This window comes from Stegostoma tigrinum, chromosome 2 (genome assembly GCF_030684315.1).
Source record: "Stegostoma tigrinum isolate sSteTig4 chromosome 2, sSteTig4.hap1, whole genome shotgun sequence".
Taxonomy (NCBI): domain Eukaryota; kingdom Metazoa; phylum Chordata; class Chondrichthyes; order Orectolobiformes; family Stegostomatidae; genus Stegostoma; species Stegostoma tigrinum.
This window is the reverse complement of record NC_081355.1, coordinates 101,828,372-101,851,560: the sequence shown is the minus strand read 5'-3', so window position 1 is coordinate 101,851,560 and position 23,189 is coordinate 101,828,372. Positions and strand designations below refer to the sequence as shown.

General features: G+C 44.3%; 2 protein-coding genes across 9 annotated transcripts in view; one reads left to right on the top strand and one right to left on the bottom strand.

Annotated features, from left to right (window-relative positions):
• Positions 1 to 15,220, bottom strand: part of LOC125465929 (cytochrome c oxidase assembly factor 1 homolog) — a 69,658-nt gene extending 54,438 nt beyond the window's left edge. The window contains exons 1-2 of one of the 5 annotated variants that reach the window (XM_048559960.2): positions 15,109 to 15,214; positions 11,554 to 11,617 (exon numbers count right to left, since the gene is read on the bottom strand). The gene's annotated coding sequence lies outside the window, so the exon portion shown is untranslated. Of the gene's footprint in view, positions 1 to 11,553; positions 11,618 to 14,579; positions 14,684 to 15,108 lie in introns of those variants that run through there. The other 4 variants (XM_059638119.1, XM_048559951.2, XM_048559941.2 and 1 more) reach the window with 4 other exon arrangements.
• blvra (biliverdin reductase A) overlaps positions 15,021 to 23,189 on the top strand; it is a 58,365-nt gene continuing 50,196 nt past the window's right edge. Inside the window, exon 1 of one of the 4 annotated variants that reach the window (XM_048559919.2) lies at positions 15,021 to 15,083. In XM_048559919.2, the coding sequence (XP_048415876.1) occupies positions 15,036 to 15,083 (48 nt within the window). In that variant the 5' untranslated portion in view covers positions 15,021 to 15,035. The other 3 variants (XM_048559910.2, XM_048559929.2, XM_059638103.1) reach the window with 3 other exon arrangements.

Sequence of the window (23,189 nt, the reverse complement as noted above, 5' to 3'; positions counted from 1 at the left end):
CATTCTCTTATGTTCCAAGGAATAAAGTCATATCCTGGCTAAACTCTCTTCAGGCCTACTAGTCCTGGCGACAGCTTCACAAATCTTCTTTGCACACTTTCCAGTTTAACTATGTTTTTCCAATAACAGGGTGACCAAAACTGTACACAATATTCCACGTGCGGCCTCCCCAATGACTTATGCAACTGTAACATAATGTCTCAACTCCTATATTCAATGCCTCGAACAATGAAGGCCAGCATGCTAAGTGTCTTCTTCACCACCTTATCCATTGTGAGGTCACTTTCAACAAACTATGTACTTGTACTCCTAGATCCCTCTGTTCCACAATACTCCTCAGAACCATATCACTTCCTGTATAAATCCCACCTTGATTTGACTTTCCAAAATGCAACATCTCACACTTATCTGTACTGAATTGCATTTGCCAATCCTCAACCCACATCCCCATCTGATCAAGATCCCTCTGTAATTTTTGATAACCTTCTTTGCTATCAACGGATACCTCTTCAGTTTATATCATTCACAAACTTACTAATCGTGCCTTGTACATTCATATCCAGATCATTTATGTAAATAACAAATAACAAAGGTCCCAGCACCAATCCCTGTGGCACACCACTAGTCACAGGCTTCCACTCTGAGAAACAACTTTCAACCATCACCATCAGCTTCCTAACATTGCGCCAACTTTGAATCCAATTAGTTAGGTCTCCCTAGATCTCATGCAACTTAACTTTCATGACTAGCCTGTTGTGCGGGACCTTGTCAAATGCCTTACTAAAGCCCACACAGACACCATCCACTGCTCTACTCTCATCCATCCTCTTGGTTACCTGTTTAAAACACTCTTAAGATTTGTCAGATATGGCTTCCCAAGCACAAATCCATGCTGACTATCCAAATGTTGGTTGATCCGGTCCTTCAGTATCGTCTCCAATAACTTGTCTATCACTGATGTCAGCCTCACCGATGTCAGCCTCATCGACTTGTAGTTCCTTGGCTTGTCTTTGCTATCTTTCTTAAACAAACGGAACAACGTTAGCCACCCTCCAGTCTTCCAGATCAAATAGGTTCTTTCTGGCTTCCTTTTTCCAAATGCTTCCGCTGGTTTGTAAGTGTCACATGGTAGCTGGTACAGTTGCAAAATGTTTCAGACTTATCAATTGGCAGTAGCTTACAACAACTGCTCTTCAGGTTTAAAGTGAGTTTTGACTGCAGAGAAGATGATCTGAGCTGGTGGAAACCAATTCCTTCTCTGTAACTTGTTCCCAAATCAAAGCTGTAGAGTTACCCGACAACCAATCACACGACTACTGGCATGCAAAAAGCATTTGTCATTGGTAACTTGTCACTAATCCACAGTCCAACAACCCTCGAATTACCACCCATTTATACTTGCTCAAAACATCTACTTCTGATACTTGCCATGGTTATCAGTTTATTCACTTTTTGAAACATGCAGCCATCCTTTCAATTTTTTTTTAGGCAACAGTGCTCTCTCATTTCGGTCCAAAACTTTGAAACTCACAAAAAGAGATGGTCATTATAACAGCACATACGCCCAAAGACATGTTCTGCATGGATCCCCACTAGGCTCATTGCTTACTAAATAAAAACTACGGGTGTTATAAATCAGGAACAAAAACAGAACTGGTTCTGAGGAAGGGTTACTGGACCCGAAACGTTAAACTGATTTTTCTTCACAGATGCTGTGAGACCTGCTGAGCTTTTCCAGCAACTTCCATTTTTGTCCATTGCTTGTTAATACCTTTGTTAGATAATAGAAAAAAAATGTCCTTGATGAAATGACACCCAACCTCTACCCCTTGTATGTTACCAATATAATAACTATACAATTGCTCTATTTGAAAATGCAACCGTGTACAAGAATTTGAGCACAGGTTGAAGTTCATTTAAGACATTTAAGGAAATTAGTGCTTAAAATAGGTGGGCAAATTGGTCAGAGATTCTTTACTACTGTTTTCCACAAGCCGCCTATCACCAGTCAACATTTGCATTGAGATTCCAATTGTTTCATGTGCTAAAAGACTGGCCTTATCAGAAGCCTGAAATAGGGTGCAAGCCACTTGTTCACCATGCAAACCTGATACCAAAATAGAACGATATCAAAGCCATGTTATTGGATATTGGTTACTCTGATCATACCATTTCTCACTGTATATTGCTCAAACTCAGGAATAGCCCTTATGTGGGCACTACTGAAGTTGAAAATGTGCTCTGTGTACCTCATATCACCCTGGAGGGGCAAGATATGCCATAAGTTGAGCAACAGATGAAGTTTGCTGTTTCTCGTTGCCACTACACAGTAGAGACACAAGTTGTATTCACCACCAACAGGAGGCTGCCATCAAGACAAAAGATGTGCTGGCTATCACACAAATTAACAATGTGATGCCAGGTAGGCAGATCATACATCCCATTAATTCGCAGATCATACTAAACAGCATATCCCTTCATCTGGTCGAAACAAGTGCTGCCTGGGCCCCAAGCAACAAGCATTTGTAAAACTCACACAATGTCTAACAACGACGATTTTGTACTCGCCAGCATTTGCTGGATAATCCTGAATGTGCAAGGAAATATGCTTACAACAGTTAAGAATTATCAAGATAACAAAGTGTGAAGCTGGATGAACACAGCAGGCCAAGCAGCATCTCAGGAGCACAAAAGCTGACGTTTCGGGCCTAGACCCTTCATCAGAGCGGGGGATGGGGAGAGGGTTCTGAAATAAATAGGAAGAGAGGGGGAGGCGGACCGAAGACGGAGAGAGAAGAAGACAGGTGGAGAGTATAGGTGGGGAGGAAGGGAGGGGATAGGTCAGTCCAGGGAAGGCAGACATGTCAAGGAGGTGAGATAAGGTTAGTAGGTAGGAAATGGAGGTGTGGCTTGAGGTGTGAGGAAGGGATGGGTGAGAGGACAACAGGTTAGGGAGGCGGGGACAGGCTGGGCTGGTTTTGGGATGCAGTGGGGGGAGGGGACGAGCTGGACTGGTTGTGAGATGCCATGGGGGGAGGGGGTGAACTGGGCTGGCTTTGGGATGCGGTGGGGGAAGGGGAGATTTTGAAGCTGGTGAAGTCCACATGGATACCATTGGGCTGCAGGGTTCCCAAGCGGAATATGAGTTGCTGTTCCTGCAACCTTGGGGTGGCATCACTGTGGCACTGCAGGAGGCCCATGATGGACATGTCGTCTAAAGAATGGGAGGGGGGAGTTAAAATGGTTCGCGACTGGGAGGTGCAGTTGTTTACTGCGAACCGAGCAGAGGTGCTCTGCAAAGCGGTCCCCAAGCCTCCGCTTGGTTTCCCCAATGTAGAGGAAGCCACACCGGGTACAATAGATACAGTATACCACATTGGCAGATGTGCAGGTGAACATCTGCTTAATATGGACAGTCATCTTGGGGCCTGGGATGGGGGTGTGGGAGGAGGTGTGGGGGCAAGTGTAGCACTTCCTGCGGTTGCAGGGGAAGGTGCCGGGTGTGGTGGGGTTGGAGGGGAGTGTGGAGTGGACAAGGGAGTCATGGAGAGAGTGGTCTCTCCGGAAGGCAGACAAGGGTGGGGATGGAAAAACGTCTTGGGTGGTGGGGTAGGATTGTAGATGGCGGAAGTGTCGGAAGATGATGCGTTGTATCCAGAGGTTGGTGGGGTGGTATGTGAGAACAGGGGGATCCTCTTGTTTGAAGACAGCAGGCCAAGCAGCATCTCAGGAGCACTTGGAACACAACAGCCCAAGCTGCATCTCAGGAGCAACTTGAACACAACAGGCCAAGCCTGTGTTTATCCAGCTTCACACTTTGTTATCTTGGATTCTCCAGCATCTGCAGTTCCCATTATCACTGATACAATTAAGAATTATCAGTCAGGTTTGTAACGTGGCACACTTGCATGTATTGGAACCTCACGCACGGGATGGCCAGAAAAATCATATATACACACTGTGCTCGCTTCAACTCAACAAAATCAGTGACAGTCATTTGCTGGTTTATTTTTCAGAACAATACCCCGACCAATCTGAATTAATCTCTCTGGTTTGAAATTTAACAAAGCTTGACAATTAAATGTTAATCAGCTTTAATGGGTGCAATCTCCATGGCAATGCCTCCATCAGAGTTCACTTGTCAATCAATTTGCACACTCATCTCATGTACTTTAAATGTCGATTTTTCCCTTGAATTTGCATTCTTGCGAAAGATCCTGAAGAGTGCAAGACCGATGAGTGTTCAGTTGTGGCCAGTTTGGATTCCTGGCAGGGCCACTCAGCTCTTGACCTTATTAGCCTTGGTTCAATCATAGATGAAAGAGCTAAATACCAGAGGTGAGTTGATAGTGACAACCCTTGTGACATCAAAGCCACTTTTCCAACGGAGCGTGGTACCAAGGAGCCCTGGCAAAACTGGATATCAAGGGAAAACTCTCTACTGGTTGGAGTCATAGCTGGCACATAGCAAGATGTTTACGGCTGTTGGAGGTCTACCATCTCAGCTCCAGTAGCTCCTTTGGGTAGTGTCTTAGGCCCAACCATCTACAGCTGCTTCATTAATGACCTCCCCTCCATCATAAGGTCAAAAGTGGGGACATTTGCCAATGACTGCATCAAGTTCATCACCATTTGCAACTCCTTCAAAACTTAAGAAGTCCATGCCCAAATGCGGCAAGACCTGAACAATATCCAGGCTTGGGCTAACAAGTGGCAAGTAACATTCATGCAACACAAATGTCAGACTGTCTCTTATTGGAGATAGTCGTAATCTAACAACCATCCCTTGACATTCAACGGTGGTACCATCATTGAGTACCCCATTATCAAAATCATTGTGGTTACTATTGCCCAAAAACTCAGCTGGATTCACCACATAAACACAGTTGCTATAACAGCAGGTCAGAGGCTTGGATTACTGCAACAAGTAACTCACTGCCTGACTCCCAGAAGTCTGTCCATCATTTACAAGGCACAAGTCAGTAGTGTGATCAAATCCTCCCCACTTACCTGGACGGGTGCAGTTACAACAGTACTCAAGAAGCTTGACACCATCCGTGTCAAAGCAGCTCATCAGATTGGAACCACATCCACTAGCATCCATTCCCTCCACCACCGATGCTTGGTAGCAGCAGTACATACAATCTACAAGATGCACTTAAGAAAATCAGAGATCTTAAGACAGCACCTTTCAAACCTATGAACAATGTATTCTAAAAGGACAAGGGCAGCAGATGCATGGGAACACCACCACCTGCAAATTCCTCTCCAAGTCATTTGGAAATATACGGCCGCTCTTTCACTGTCACTGCGTCAAAATCCTGGAATTCCCTCCTGAAAGGCATGTGAGTCAACCAATAGCACATGAATGTAGCAGTCCAAGAGCAACTAGGGACAGACAGTGGCACCCACGTGCCATGAGTAAAAAATAAAAGGACAAATAAAAAGTGCTGACAAAATGTTTTATCTTATAAGCACTAATGTTTTTTACTACTAAATGATTATTCACAGAAACATGATCATAAAAGGTGTGAACACATGAACATGCTTAGACAGTCAAGTGTTAAAATAGTTCATAGCAGAGTCTCTGATTTCAGAAGTGGAGATGGGCGGGGGGGGTGGTGGCGGTGGTGGTGTGATGAGAATGGAGAGGGGGAAGAAAGAAGGAAAATAGGTAACCATTCAGACAAATAAAACCTGCAGAAAAGTCCAGTGGTTAACAGGAGGTCAATGTGTTAATTGGAACTAATCTGATATTGCACTGGCACATACAGTTTGAAGATGATTTTAATCCAATATATCCATTTCAAGTGATGTCTATCGTTAATTTAGCATCTGCTACCCCGTTCCTGCTAATGTACTGATGGAAGCATGGTACAGAAGGTCTGCCAAGAGAATGTTCAAAATTAGAGACAAAAATCGGTCTCCCACTGATGTCACACTTTGATTTTCAGTCAAACAGTGCCCTCTGCAGAGGATGTATGTTAGCAACCGTACATAAACAATAACAACTGAAATATGTGTACTAGCTTTAGTGCAGTTTTGTAACAGCATTACTGAACAAAATGTGACATTGAGCAACGTGGGGATATACTCTGTCAGATAGCCAGAAGCTCAGTCTAAGAGGTAGGCTTTAAAGGAGCATCTTAAGAGGAGGGAAGAATGGTGAATAGGTCGATACGTATAGGAAGGGAATTCTAGCTTTTAAGAGTCCAAGCAACTGAAAAACATGACCTCCAATCATGTGGCAATTAAAACTGGAGGTGCTCAGAAGAGGAGCACCTGTAACTTAGTGGATTGTAGCATTGGATATTTCAGAGATAGGGAAAGGTGAGATCATGGATCAGTTTGAAAGTTTTCAAATCAAAGCTTCACGCAAGAGCTGTGTGGGTCAGCATCAACAGGTTGGATAGGAGAATGGGTATTGATGCTAATCAGGACAGGAGCAATAGAGTTTTAAGTGACCTCAAATTTACAGGGTGTAGAATTTGGGAGCAGTCACCTGTGCACTAGAATAGTCAGCTCTAGAGGTAACAAAAATATAAATAAGGAATTCAACTGCGGATGAGCTAAGGCCATGGCAAAATTGAATGATATTGTGGAGGTGAAAATAAATAGTTTCAGTGACAACTTAAGTGTGTGTTTGGAAACCCATCTTTGGTTCAAACACGATAGCAAAGGTGGTAACAGAGTCTTTAATCTCAGATTATTGCCAGGGACAGAAATGGAGTCAGTAGGTGGGGACCCATGTTTGCAGCTAGGACTAAAGCAAACGGCTTCAGTCTTCCCAATATTTACTAGGAGGAATTTCTCCTCATTTTTACAAAATACCAGAGTTTTTCTCTGCAGCAGTGCAGGCTGAGACGAGACTTGATCAAATTCTATAAAATTAGGAGATGCATACATAGGGTTGATGGTCGGAATCTTTTCCCAATGTTGAAATGTCAAATACTAACAGATATGCACTTAAGGTGAAAGGGGAAAAGTTTAAAAGGAGATATGAGGGGCAAGTTTTTTTTTTAAACACAGAGTAGGAGTCTGGAACATGTTGGCAGGGATGGTGGTGGAAGCAGATACGATAGGGGCATTTAAGGGACTTTTAGATAAGCACACGAATATGCAAGGAATGGAGGGACATGGACCAAAGCTAGGCAGAGGGATTAGTTTAATTTGGCGTCATACTTGGCACAACACCGTGGGCCAAACGGCCAGTTCCGGTGTTGGACAGTTCTATGCTCTATGACAATTTACGAACAACGTGGGAATTGAGAGAGATGATGGTGATGTAGAGTTGGGTGTTGTCAGTATACTTGTGAAAATTTACACTGTGCTTTTTAAATAATATCACTTAGAGGCAGATGTATTGTTCTGGGACACAAAAGGAAGAGATATGGGAACGAGAAGAGAAGCCATGTGTGATGTTTAACTATGATTAGATACGTAGGAAAGAACCAAGAGAGCAGCCCCATCCAGCTGGATGACAGTGGAAAGGCACTGGAGTTGGTTAACATGGTCAACAGTACCAAAAGTCTCAGGCAAGTCCAACAGAATAAGTGGGAATAGTTTGCATTTGTCACAGTCACATTGAACATCATTGCTAACTTTGATAAGAGAGTGTTTCAGTACTACTGTGGGGGCAGAAACCAGTTTGGAGGGTTTCAAAGATGAGGGCCCAAGAAAGAAAGCATAGCTTATCAATGTAAGCGACACTCCAAATCAGCATGTAGGCTGAAAGCACATTTCTTGAACAAAATATGGTTATCATTTGAGAAATGTCAACATAGTCATGGTCACCAGCACATCTTGCTAGGTTTGCATCAGGTCAAGAAAACTTGCTTGAACTCCTTACTCCTGTGAAGAAAAAGTGCTGATACAAAATTTTCAAAAACAAGACAGTGGGTAGTTCTATAACACGGTAGCTCAGTTGTTACCACATAGCACCAGGGACCAGTGTTTGATTCCACCCTTGGGTGACTGTGTGGAGTTTGCACATTCTCCCCAGCTCTACGTAGGTTTCCACCGGGTGCTCCGGTTTCCTCCCACAGTCAAGAACCTTGCAGATTACGTGAATTGGCCATGCTAAATTGCCCGTAGCGTCCAGGGTTGTGTAGGCAAAGTGGATTAGCCAAGGGAAATGAAGTTACATGGATAGGGTAGGGGGATAAGTCTGGAGGCAGATCTACAAGCTTTCTAGAGGGTCAGTTTGGGCTTGTTGGGTTGAATGGCCTGTTTTCACACTGTAGGGATTCTATGAATAGAAACCTAATTCAGGGAAATGTAGGATCTTTTAATGAAATAAAGACAGAATGTCTAAGTAAATAGCAAGTGTATAATTATTTGTATCATGTATTTCTTTACAGCTATTCAAAAGTCTAGATTCCAACTCAGTTTGCAACATAGTTGGTCACTGATCTTAGTCAATATAGTATACCAAGTCCTGTAGAAAAATGATTGATGAAGTTATACCTATAGCATTATTATGAAACACCAAATTAAATAAATCAAATCACCCTACAGACAGCCAGAGCACTCCAATAACACATTAGGGAGTGAGGCTGAAACAGTGTGCATAAAGATTTCCAAAACTGTGATCTTCTAAGCATTGGAAATATTTGCAGAGGTGGAGGTAGGAGAGCTGAGTCATGTGTAAGTAATGTAAACTTTTAAAACTAACAAATCAGCAAGTGTTATGCCTATGAAAAACATGTGGGAATTTTAAGCACCAGGGCTTGACCTTGCAAACTCTGTCACTAAAAAGAGTTACTAAATCGCATTGTTTAAGTTCCAAATTTCAGAACATGGGAAGGAGAGGGAGGAGGGTCAACATATTAGATAGATATTGGACCGAGATTCAAGAGGTAATGCATACCAATGGGTTGGGGGAAGAGCAGATAGAAGAGGAAAGATGAAGGACCAATTGACAGCAGTGCAAAGGAAAGCTTAAAAAGAGGAAGAAGGAACTGCCGATGCTGGAGAATCTGAGATAACACTGTGTTCATCCAGCCTCATACGGCAGGCCAAGCAGCATCAGAGGAGCAGGAAAGTTTGATGTTTCAGGTCAAGACCCTTCTTCTGATGCTGCTTGGCCTGCTTTGTTCATCCAGCTTCACACCATGTTATCTTAAAAAGAGGAATGTCTTTTTGACTGGCCTGAAACACATTTCAAGCACGTGCTTCCTTAAAGAAAATTGAGAAATCTGGTCAGAGCCATTGTTGTTAAGTTGGGTCGAGTACTTGTGGATTTGAAAAGCAGGAAGTTAGAATTCTATGTTTACAGATTTAAAATGGATGTCTGAACAGTAGATTGAAAGTTTGCAAGTACTGACAGCATTCAAATCAAAACATTTGTATCGAAGGGTCGTACAGTTAGCAGAACAAGCTGCAGTTTTTAACCAAGACAAGAAGCTTTGAATTTAGCCAATCAATTTGAACCAAGCTTTTAGATACCAAAAACCAATTAAATTCAAATCCGACGGTTTTGGCAACATAGAACCAATCCTATTGTTAGGAATACTGATATGTTATCAAGGGTAGAAAAGAAGGGAGCAGTTGGACACTACCCCTAGAGAGCTAACAGCACTCATCTCTCAAGACAGAATTGCTAGTTTTCACAGACTCCTCTTAGAGAAAGCACCATCTAAATAACACAGGCACCAACGGCACAACTAGTTAATATTCCTGACAGAAGAATTGATGGGGAAGGCACACATTCCAGAAGATGTGTCATGTGGCTGTAATTTTGGGAGACTAAATCCTATTTTTATGTCAGTGGGACATATATTTACTGGAACAGCAGACCATTAGAATCTTGTTTTATTCAGGAATAGTTCGTAGTTAGAAGGGGTTTATTTGGTTTCTTAATAATTTAGTTAATTTATTCATTGTTGGAGTTTGAAAAAGAAATTGTAACTTTTTGATCTTAAAGTGAGTGTTACAGTCAACCACTAGAAGTTGCTGAAAGGCAGGTTACACAACTTTTCACAGCCCTTTCAGAGATTATAGGGCCAGGTACTCCTCTGAGTGTTTGAGTTTTACTTCTCGGAGGGGTGGGGGTGGTCAAGCACTGTTTTATAACATCATTAAATAAATCTCAAGGATACAAAACACGGACAGCATTTGGTGGGAGAAAGATTTGATGAACAGCAAAGCTAAAATGCAGAAGGTAATGGGGATTCAATCATTTGCATGACTGGTACTTCTGCTTGCAATGCAGTGCTGGATGGGGTCTAGGCCCGAAACGTCAGCTTTTGTGCTCCTGAGATGCTGCTGGGCCGACTGTGTTCATCCAGCCTCACATTTTATTATCTTGGATTCTCCAGCATCTGCAGTTCCCATTATCGCTGGATGGCTCACTGTTTTGGAAGTACTAAATTAAGGAATATACCGTATAGACAAAAAAAGATTTTACAAGGGCCAGCAATGAATTGTTGTGGTTCATATTGCACAAGCAGTCTGTACCATTGCTCATTATTTTGTATGAACTCTCTTTAAGGTCTATTTGCTGCTACCATCTCTCACAGAGTAGGGAACCTCAGGTCATGTGAGATACAGGAAAACCATTTGGTAATTTACAAATGCAAATCTTGATCCCAACAGAAGAAATTAGGAATGGTGTTTTTAAGTTGACAGTGATTTCTCTCACCGGTGCTGCCAAACCTGTTGAGTTTTCCCAGCAATTTCTGTTTCCAATTTCCAGCATCCGCAGTTCTTTTGGTTTTTTTGTTTTATGATTTCTACTTATTGGAATATCCAGGTCATCGTTTGTGTTGCTCTGTTTTAAGGCAATTACTTTTTATCATTGCTTAAAAGGCTTTTAAATCCTGCAGTATAGCAATACTATTGTGTGCTGCTGTACATTTTGGGAGTCTAATTGAGGATTGCCATTTTTACTAAGTAAAATAGAGAATTTGCATCTTCTCTTGTGACTGCTGTAGTTGAATCTCACGGTCTGTGCTTTCATTGACGATTTTCATTCTAAATAGTTACATAAAAGGACACTTTCTTGAGATTGACGAGTCATGTTCTTCTATTTTTGTCTCAGTCTGATTTGCTGCTGTCTCCAATTTGCATAACCACTTCTCACCAGTATTGTGATTTGAATAGTGGAACTCTTACCTTCTCTGTAACTTCAGCAGTCTCCTAGCTTTCTTCTACCCTTAGACCTTGCTGCCTTGGCTTCTAAAATATCCTTTTATTTCTTTAATAGTGGCTTTGTAGCAATCCTGTGTTTGCAACTTTATTTGAAATTGGTTTTGTGGCCCTTGATTTTGCTGTCTGTAGCCTTGCCTCACAATGTTCATTCACCATGAAGACAGCCCTCAATGTGAGATAAATACTCTTTATTTAATGCCTTCCTAACCAGTAAATTGTACCTATTTCAAAAAAATGCTCCCTTGCCTATCAGATTTTAACTTTACTCTGGAACCTCTGATGTCCATTCACTCTCTAGCTGAATCCAAACACAGGACTATTCCTACAGATTACCAACACCCAACATAATTTGTAACTACAAAATAACCTACAGAGAATGATAGAAAAATAACAAGTTATCACCTCACATGGAAATCGCCAGAGCATGGAACATCACAGTTCAAGGATCAGAGACATCTAGTGCTATCTGCAGTAAAGAAATCCATTGGTTATGAGTAATGAGCATGCTTACAGCTTGCAACAGTTTTCATCCTTGGGAGGCTTCTTATCTCTCACATTGCTGTAACTTAATCAGGTCCACTAGCAAAAAACTTTCCTTTCTGTGCCATAATGTGAAGGGGCAGTTTCGGGTTTGCAGCATCTAAACAAAAACAGAAGTTGCTAGAAAAGCTCAGTAGGTCTGGCAGCATTTCAAAAGAGAAATCAGAGTTGACACTTCAGGTCCGATGACAATTTTTCAGAACATATTAGATCTAAACTTTGGACTCCTGCCTCATCCTATTGTGAATGGTGGTGTACAACACACTGGAAAAGGTTCCACAAATATAATCCTAGCTATCCTATCCTTAATGGGAGCAGTCTAGCATCTCAGTGGCAAAATATAAGGCTGAAATATTTGCATACATCTTCAACCAAAAATAGATGGTCTATCTTGGCTGAAGATGTATTCCTTAGCATCACAGATACCAGTTTTCAACAATTTCAATTCATTCCACATGACAAGAAACGGTCAGTCCAAAGGCTCTGGACCCCTCAAAGTATTCCAGCAATAATATGGAAGACATGCGTTGTTCCTGGACAAATTCAACCAGCCTATCACCCCAGTCTATCCTTGGTCATAAGCAAAGTAATTGAAGGAGTTACCTACAGAGTCATCAAGCAGAAACAAAAACAAACGTTGCTAGGAAAACTCAGCAAGTCAGTAGCATCTGTCGAGAGAAAGCAGATTTAGTTCTGAATGGCTTTCTTTCCAAAGATACTACCAGACTTGCTGAGTTTTCCCAGCAATTTTTATTGTTGTTTCTGATTTTCATCATCTGCAGTTCTTTTGGTTTTTTGGAGCCAATCAGCACTGGCAAGAGAGATACCTGCTCACCGATGCCCAGCTTGGTTTCCAACAGCCGACTCACCTCCTGATCTCATTACAACATTGTCTGTAGTTGAACAAAAAACTGAGTTCCAGAGATGAGGAGAGAGTGGCCACCTTTGAATCAAGGCAGCATTTTATGGAACTTGGCTTCAAGGACCCCAAGCAAAGCAGGGGTCAATAGAAATCAGGGGAAAACCTTCTATTGGTTGAAGCCATACTTGGTACAAAGGAAGATGGTTATGGCTGCTAAAGGTCAATTATCTGGGTCCTGCACCATGTCTGCCTGGAGGTAATAGCCAACTATCATCTTCTACTTCAACAATATTCCCTCCACCATAAGATCAGAAGTAGGGATGTTTGCTGATAATTGAGCCACGTTCAGCACTATTCACTGCTCCTTGGATACTGAAGCAGCCAATGTTTGCGTGTAGTGGCAAGTAACATTCATGGCACACAATGACCAAGTCCAGTGAGAGGAAATGACCATTTTCATTTGATGTTTAATGGCACTATCCTCATTGAATTCCTACCAATTTCTAATTCCTGGGGTTACCATAGACCAGAAACTGAAGTGCACCATCCAGAGCCATATAGCATGGAAACAGACCCCTCGGTCCAACTTGTCCAAGCTGACCATACATCCCAATCTGACCTATTCCCATTTCCTAGCATTTGGCCTATATCTCTCTTAAACCCTTCCTATTCATATGCACATCCAGATACCTTTTAAATGTTGTAAATTGTCCCAGTCTTCACCACTTTCTCTAGTAGTACCTTACACACACCACCCTTTCAGTGGAAAAAGTTACCCCTCTCACCGTAAACCTGTGCCATCTAGTTTTGGACTCCCCCCTAGGAAAAAGACTGACTGTTCACCCTATCCATGGCCCTCACGATTTTATAAACCTCAACAAGATCACCCCTCAGCCCAAGAATCTCCCAGGAACATAAGAAGTCCCAGCCTATTCAGCCTCTCTCTATAGTTCACACTCTCCAGTTCTGACAATATCCTTTTAAGTCTTTTCTGCACCTTTTCAACTTTAACAACACCCTTCCTATCGCTGGGGAATCAGAATTGTACACAGTATTCCAAAAATGGACTCACCAATGTCCTGTAAAGCTGCAACATGATGTCCCAACTCCAATACTCAAGGTTCTGACCAATGAAGGCAAGCATGCAAATACATTCATCACCACCCTGTTTGTCTCATGCCCCACTTTCGAGAAACTATGCATCTGCAACTCTAGGCCCCATTGTTCAGCAACACACCCCAGGGCCCTACAATTAACTATACAAGTCCTGTCCTGGTTTGCCTTGCCAAAATGCAACACCTCACATTTATCTAAATCAAACTCCGAATGTCATTCCTTGGCCCATTCAATCATAGTTCTGCTGTACTCAGCATTCTTCACTATCCACTGCATCACCTATTTTAACATCATCAGCAAACTTATTAACCATACCTCATATCCACATCCAAACCATTTATACAAATGAGAAGCAGTAGGCCCAGCACCAATCCTTGAGGCACACTACTATATTCCCAACCATGCCCTAAATTCGTCTACCTTAACTCTGAGGTTTCTTGTTTGGAGACAAATGCAGTTTCGTTTGTCAATTTTACCCCGTTATCTTGTCTGCCTTGACTATTTGACTTGCTCCCCTTACCTGCTGTGCAAGCCTCAGCCTTTTCTTATGGGGGGAGGGGAGGGTTGAGTGGGAGAAGGGATACCGAAACTAAAGTAGTAACTACACAAAGAAACGATAGACATTACCGGGGACTTTAGCTGCTCCTTGCAACAGAACGACCAAAGGGAAAACGTGCAATTTGACAAAACTAAGCGTCCTAACGAATATTCAATTTAGAAAAAAGTTATGATGCTGGAAACATTCATAGGCAGCATGTACTGAAGATTAAACCGGAATTATCTGTTCCAGTATTGCAGTGAAGAGAGGGCGCGACGACCTTAAATTTAATCCTGTCTCTTTGCTACTAATGTTTCGTCTCGAGTCTGCAGCAACAATGAAAATGCTATCAGATTGCTCACATTTACTCACATTGAATAACCGCGACTTCCCAACATGGGCAGCGCCATCTTGCCAGGCTCAAGATAGCATCATTGACACTCTCGCGACATTGGTTAAAGCCCAAAAAGGTATCAAAATATGGCCTGAACGCTTTATTTAAAACAGGTTTTTTAAAAACTAAAACATGCGAATCAACGTCCGTAACAAACTCAAAGTGACATGTTAGAATTCATTTCATCCAATAAACCGATGCAGTCACTCCTCCTTGCCAGTGAACCTAGACTAATTTCTGAGGAAGTGTCACCGGACCCGAAACGTTGACTTTGATTTTTTTTTCCGCTCACAGATGCCGCCAGACCTGCTGAGCATTTCCAGCAGCTTTGGTTTTGTTTCAAAATAATTTCAATTAGGTAATGGGTGAGCCTCCCATCTTATTCGCCGCGTTATTTTCCCAGTCACAGGGCTGAACGTGCAGCTGGAAGATGGATGTACAAGGTTTTTTTTGTGGACAACGATAGAACAAGATATTGCCTGGTGCGACGAGTCTCAGTTTCGTTACCTTACTGTCGTTGCAAAGTTGAGAAATAATGACAACCGTGGCATGTGGGCTCTGATGTCACTGGAATACGGTCTATGGCATACATGGAGGAGGTCATGTGGTTCAGGACACGCCTGCGCATTGTCCCGGGGAATGAAACTATTTATGTAACAGTGTGTTCGAGCCACTCGGGAGGTCGGTGTGAGAATTCGCATTGGGTATGTTTATTGTGGTAAAGAGACAGGACTTTGTGGTATTCTTTTTAAAACGCAGGCGTTCAAGAGATGTGGGATTCTAGGTTAAGCCATCTCTATTAGCCCCTGAGAAACTGATGCTGAGCTGTTCTCTTGAACTGCTGTAATCTGTGTGAAGGTTAGTACACCCATAGTGCGGTGAGGAATGGAATTCCAGGACAGTGACCCGGTAATAGGGAATGAATGGTGATGTAGTTCCACGACAGTAGCTTGATAGGGAACTTGCAGGTGGTCTTCTGTGTTGCCTTTTTAGTGGTACAATCGACGAGGTGTTTCGGGCATTCTCGTCAATGGAATGTAGAAAATGTTGGTGCAGCGCAAGCTCCCAAAGACACGAGTGTTATGCTGACAAATTATATGTTTACCCATATTGATTGATGGGCAAAAATTGGTGGGACACCCAAGAACCAGTGATTCATTAAGGGAAAAGGATTTTTTCTGACATTTAATTTTTTTGAGGAAGTAATGTGATATACAATAAAGAAAATGCACAGAATCTTGTATATCTGGATTCGTAAAAAGGCGTTTGATAAAGTAAGTGTTGAAGTTTTGCTGATGGACGTTACACAGTGTTAAAGGAAGTACGGTGTAGTGATAGCTCCTTTTTGCCTCTGACCTAAAAGACCTAGGTTTAAGTCTCATTCCAAGATCTGATAACCAATGCTGGTGCATCCATAACATGGCCAAACTATCCTTTGACCAGAAACCAATCGCAAGTCATAAGAATGGGAATGATTCCTGGTAACCTATGTGAGAGAAAGGAAAATTGGACCACTAACACAACACTGCTCGTTGTGCTGGTACTCTGAGATGTATGTAAAAGTGCATGTTGATACAACAGTTTGGACTTGCTAGAAACAAAGGTAAAAGTGGAATCCATAATAGTTTGAAAAATAAAAATGGATAAATATTGGAAAGGATAAGGGAACAGGACTAAGTTGACAGGCCTTATGAACTGCTTGACCAAGGTGGGAATGTGGATGAAGTCACACATTATCTAAGCGAATGGCCTATTCCTGCCTTATGTTTTTTCATAGAGCTGAGAGAAGCACCAAAGGCTGAATACCTTCCCTCAGTGGTATAAAGTTCTATGAAATAAAGGAAGCTAAACTTGAATTATATGTTCCTGCCTGACTGGAAACAAGATTTTTTTTGATCTGTTGGATATCTGATGCAAAACATGGAGCATCTACAGTCTAATTGTTCTTTTTTTTTCTTGAAATGTATTAATCAGATATTACAGGTGTTTTGAGTTCCTACCCTGTATTAAAGTATGTTGATAGTACCTGTAATACTAAAATTAGTTTTAACTAGTGCTAAATTCATAATAAATTAACCTGTAATGTAATTTATTAAATTCCTCGAGTGCTTGGATAATACTTAATAATAACTAAAGGGAGGAACTGAGAGGGCTGACCTTTCTTATCAAGCTGCAATACATTGCAGTAAACCACTTGCACAGTGTATCTTGCTTCTCCACTTCCCTTCAGTATCTTTTCACTGTCCTGCACTAAACTTGATGCATCTGCAAGTACTAGATATAGACCTGAGTGCAACACTCGTGTGGCATTTGGGCATTTCAAAAACAGACAAGTTATTCCAGGAACCTGCAGTTAAATTGCTTATTCATGATGAGAAGCACACTGAGGGTGAAAATCCATGACCTTTGTGGTATGTTTCTACCATGAACTAAACAGGAAGACATTAAAAGGTTGGAAAGTTAAGCCCGGGCCCATGGAAAACTATACTTTTTAAATTATTCATTAATGATGTGTAAGCCTCACTGGTGAGGCCAGCATTTATTGCCAATCCCTAAGTGCATTTGAGAATGTGGTTAGCTATCATCTTAAACCACAATTTACATGGTTTAACTATGCCCACAGTCCTGCTAGGTAAGGAATTCTAAGGATTTTCTGACTGAGAGGTGAATATATATGGTGGCCGAGGTCCAAGTCAGGCTTGTATGTTGTCTGGAGGGTGGGGATTTTGTCGCGAGCACGTTTTGAATAATGGATCGCTGTATGAGAAGGTAGAGATCCAGATATTTCCCAATTTCACAATGGAGAATTAAACTAACTGGCAGAGGCCATTTTAGCTACTTGAATACCTTCACTGTTGCTGAGTCAAAATTCTGGAACTCCCTATAACAACAATGTTGGTGTGTCTTTATCGCACATGGACTGAAATAGCTCAAGAAGGCAGTTTACCGCCACCTTCTTGGACGACCTGAAAATGGAAATTTTTTGTTTATACTTGTGTGATGAAGCCATTGGTTGCCTGAAGAAAGGTGAGAGATGTAAGGAGGATGCTAACAGTGGCAGAGACACCGATTGCTCAATGTTCCAGCTTCTCAAGGACAGGTAGATATCGGCAATGCGTTGCTCCAAGTAAAATGCCACAGAGTTGTAGGGGGCAGTTTGAGTATGAGATGCGTTAACCTGTGACTCCACTTAAAGTTCCAACTGGCATTAGAATTAGGTAGGAAGTTTTAGTTCACTTCATAAGCAATGATCATATAAATCATTTCAGATTAATTTTTAATTTATTCTTAGTCAAGAAAGTGGTCAGGTCAAAAAGAAAATGTAAACTGCAGAAACACAGATGCTGACGCAGCAGACAGATACTTTCTGTGGAAAATGCAGTGTGGCTGAACCAGTATTAATCCTGAGGCCCTATTTGGAAGTGGAATGAGAGAATGATGCTGTGTCACACCGAGAAAGTTGCAGCAATGGAGTTTAGTCAAGGATGGCAATGAAGCACAGGTCTTAGACAGAGATAGGACATCAGTTGGGAAGGTAGGGAATGATGAGACCATGGGTAGCAGGTGCCTTGCACTTTTGGAATATGTTTTTTTTTAGAAAAAGATGTTTTTCCTAAATGGGAGAGATAATGGGAACTGCAGATGCTGGAGAATCCAAGATAATAAAATGTGAGGCTGGATGAACACAGCAGGCCAAGCAGCATCTCAAGAGCACAAAAGCTGATGTTTCGGGCCTAGACCCTTCATCAGAGAGGGGGATGGGGTGAGGGTTCTGGAATAAATAGGGAGAGAGGGGGAGGCGGGCTGAAGATGGAGAGAAAAGAAGATAGGTGGAGAGACTATAGGTGGGGAGGTAGGGAGGGAATAGGTCAGTCCAGGGAAGACGGACAGGTCAAGGAGGTGGGATGAGGTTAGTAGGTCGGAGAATGGGGGTGCGGCTTGGGGTGGAGGGAAGGGATGGGTGAGAGGAAGAACAGGTTAGGGAGGCAAAGATAGGTTGGACTGGTTTTGGGATGCAGTGGGTGGAGGGGAAGAGCTGGGCTGGTTGTGTGGTGCAGTGGGGGGAGGGGACGAACTGGGCTGGTTTAGGGATGCGGTGGGGGAAGGGGAGATTTTGAAGCTGGTGAAGTCCACATTGATACCATTAGGCTGCAGGGTTCCCAAGCGGAATATGAGTTGCTGTTCCTGCAACCTTCGGGTGGCATCATTGTGGCACTGCAGGAGGTCCTTGATGGACATGTCATCTAAAGAATGGGAGGGGGAGTGGAAATGGTTTGCGACTGGGAGGTGCAGTTGTTTGTTGCGAACCGAGCAGAGGTGTTCTGCAAAGCGGTCCCCAAGCCTCCGCTTGATTTTCCCAATGTAGAGGAAGCCACACCGGGTACAGTGGATGCAGTATAACGCATTGGCAGACGTGCAGGTGAACCTCTGCTTAATGTGGAATGTCATCTTGGGGCCTGGGATAGGGGTGAGGGAGGAGGTGTGGGGGCAAGTGTAGCATTTCCTGTGGTTGCAGGGGAAGGTGCCGGGTGTGGTGGGGTTGGAGGGCAGTGTGGAGCGAACAAGGGAGTCACGAAGAGAGTGGTCTCTCCGGAAAGCAGACAAGGGTGGGGATGGAAAAATGTCTTGGGTGGTGGGGTCGGATTGTAGATGGCGGAAGTGTCGGAGGATGATGCGTTGTATCCGGAGGTTGGTGGGGTGGTGTGAGAGAACGAGGGGTTTGTGGCGGGGGCGGGGTGTGAGGGATGTGTTGCGGGAAATACGGGAGACGCGGTCAAGGGCGTTCTCGATCACTGTGGGGGGAAAGCTGCGGTCCTTGAAGAACTTGGACATCTGGGATGTGCGGGAGTGGAATGTCTTATCGTGGGAGCAGATGCGGCGGAGGCGGAGGAATTGGGAATAGGGGATGGAATTTTTGCAGGAGGGTGGGTGGGAGGATGTGTATTCTAGGTAGCTGTGGGAGTCGGTGGGCTTGAAATGGACATCAGTTACAAGCTGGTTGCCTGAGATGGAGACTGAGCGATCCAGGAAGGTGAGGGATGTGCTGGAGATGGCCCAGGTGAACTGAAGGTTGGGGTGGAAGCTGTTGGTGAAGGGGAGAAAATGGACACCCCGCATGGCCCGTTTCTATCTCCTTCCCAAAATCCACAAACCTGCCAGCCCTGGTTGACCCATCGTCTCAGCCTGCTCCTGCCCCACCGAACTCATCTCCACCTATCTGGACTCCATTTTCTCCCCTTTGGTCCAGGAACTCCCTACCTACGTCCATGACACCACCCATGCGCTCCACCTCCTCCAGGACTTCCAATTCCCTGGCCCCCAACACCACCTCTTCACCATGGATGTCCAGTCCCTATACACCTGCATTCCGCATGCAGATGGCCTCAAGGCCCTCCGCTTCTTCCTGTCCCGCAGGCCCGACCGGTCCCCCTCCACCGACACCCTCATCCGCCTAGCCAAACTCGTCCTCACCCTCAACAACTTCTCTTTTGACTCCTCCCACTTCCTACAGACTAAGGGGGTGGCCATGGGCACCCGCATGGGCCCCAGCTATGCCTGCCTCTTTGTAGGTTACGTGGAACAGTCCCTCTTCCGCACCTACACAGGCCCCAGACCCCACCTCTTCCTCCGTTACATTGATGACTGTATCGGCGCCGCCTCTTGCTCCCCAGAGGAGCTCGAACAGTTCATCCACTTCACCAACAGCTTCCACCCCAACCTTCGGTTCACCTGGGCCATCTCCAGCACATCCCTCACCTTCCTGGATCTCTCAGTCTCCATCTCAGGCAACCAGCTTGTAACTGATGTCCATTTCAAGCCCACCGACTCCCACAGCTACCTAGAATATACGTCCTCCCACCCACCCCCCTGCAAAAATTCCATCCCCTACTCCCAATTCCTCCGCCTCCGCCGCATCTGCTCCCACGATAAGACATTCCACTCCCGCACATCCCAGATGTCCAAGTTCTTCAAGGACCGCAGCTTTTCCCCCACAGTGATCGAGAACGCCCTTGACCGCGTCTCCCGTATTTCCCGCAACACATCCCTCACACCCCGCCCCCGCCACAACCGCCCAAAGAGGATCCCCCTCGTTCTCACACACCACCCCACCAACCTCCGGATACAACGCATCATCCTCCGACACTTCCGCCATCTACAATCCGACCCCACCACCCAAGACATTTTTCCATCCCCACCCCTGTCTGCTTTCCAGAGAGACCACTCTCTCCGTGACTCCCTTGTTCGCTCCACACTGCCCTCCAACCCCACCACACCCGGCATCTTCCCCTGCAACCGCAGGAAATGCTACACTTGCCCCCACACCTCCTCCCTCACCCCTATCCCAGGCCCCAAGATGACATTCCACATTGGCAGACGTGCAGGTGAACCTCTGCTTAATGTGGTATACTGCATCCACTGTACCCGGTGTGGCTTCCTCTACATTGGGAAAACCAAGCGGAGGCTTGGGGATTGCTTTGCAGAACACCTCCGCTCGGTTCGCAACAAACAACTGCACCTCCCAGTCGCAAACCATTTCCACTCCCCCTCCCATTCTTTAGATGACATGTCCATCATGGGCCTCCTGCAGTGCCACAGTGATGCCACCGGAAGGTTGCAGGAACAGCAACTCATATTCCGCTTGGGAACCCTGCAGCCTAATGGTATCAATGTGGACTTCACCAGCTTCAAAATCTCCCCTTCCCCCACCGCATCCCTAAACCAGCCCAGTTCGTCCCCTCCCCCCACTGCACCACACAACCAGCCCAGCTCTTCCCCTCCACCCACTGCATCCCAAAACCAGTCCAACCTGTCTCTGCCTCCCTAACCTGTTCTTCCTGTCACCCATCCCTTCCTCCCACCCCAAGCCGCACCCCCATCTCCTACCTACTAACCTCATCCCACCTCCTTGACCTGTCCGTCTTTCCTGGACTGACCTATTCCCTCCCTACCTCCCCACCTATAGTCTCTCCACCTATCTTCTTTTCTCTCCATCTTCGGTCCGCCTCCCCCTCTCTCCCTATTTATTCCAGAACCCTCACCCCATCCCCCTCTCTGATGAAGGGTCTAGGCCCGAAACGTCAGCTTTTGTGCTCCTGTGATGCTGCTTGGCCTGCTGTGTTCATCCAGCCTCGCATTTTATTACCTTTTTCCTAAATGGACCGCTTTGTAATTTAAGTGATGTGTCAGTATCTGATGAATCCTTGGCGCCATGCTTGGAGACCATCTTCTTTGTTAGTTCCATGCAGTTTATAACAAGCTTGAACATCAGCCAAAAGGCTTATGCTTTTTGATATCTTTTAATAAGGTACTTAAATTCATGTGGACTCTAACTGGAGGAGTATAGGTCTGCTCAGATGGAAGGATCTGAACAGGGCTGGGCGTGTATCAATGCCTGCTATTTGTTGGACATATTTAAATGTGCTTATCTTCGAGAAATTTGTTTAAAAACAAATTAAATGTGGACTGTTCCTGGAGGAAAAGGCAGTAGGGGGCATACATGGGCTTCTATTGTTTCAAATGCTAATAACAAAACCTGTGTCTGAAACAGGAGATAGCAAGAACTGCAGATGCTGGAGTCAGAGATAACACAGGGTGGAGCTGAAGGAACGCAGCAGGCCAAGAAGCATCAGACAAGCAGGAAAGTTGATGTGATAATGGGAACTGCAGTTGATGTTTCAGGTCAGGACCCTTCTTCAAAAATGGGGAGGGGGAAGGAAGCTCAGAAATAGAGAGGAGGGGTGGCTGGGGAAGGTACATAGAAAGGTGATAGGTAAGGGCAGGTAGGGAGTGGTGGGGATTGGTCACTGAGGTGGGAGGGGTGTTTAGGTGGAAGAGAAGGTGGACAGGTTGTGTCAGGTCATGGAGGTGGGGATGAGAGGGAGGGTTGGTCATGGGATGAGGCCAAGGGTGGGCAGATTTTGAAACTGGTAAAATTCACGTTTAGGCCATCAGGCTGCAGACTCCTGAGTCAGAATATGAGGTGTTGCTCCTCCAGTTTGTGCTTAGTGTCGTTGTGACACTGGAGGAGGCCAGGATGATCATGTCACCCGGGGAGGGGGAGGGGAATTCTAAAAGTTCACACCAGAAGATGGTGTTATTTGTCACATAGAGTGCAGGCGTTCTACAAAACAGTACGTCCATTGACAACAGCCCATCCGCAAACCACCTTCTGGAAGCAGTGACTGCACTGATGCAGGTCTTTCCCATGTCAGCCAATCAACATTAGCACTCTGCTGCCCTCTTCCGGGTTTAAACTAGTTTAAACTTTTTGATAATTATGGGTATTACAGTAGAAATGACTGCCTACTCAGTTGTTTCAGTAGATTTGTTTGAATTGAATCATGTTAAGCAAAACAGTTCATACTAGTTCTGTGATGTACACATCCACAGATGGTTTGTGGAGGTTCTTGGAGCAAGACAACTGACGTAATCAACCTGTTGCATGGAAGCATTTACACTGATACAGCAAGACAGTAATTATTGTTCTGGAGGACAGATCAGTGTCCAAAAGTAAAATAGCCCAGAGACTCTGAGAGCAGAGCATCATTAGAATAGTGTAAACAGGAGTTGCACATTGGCACTTTGCA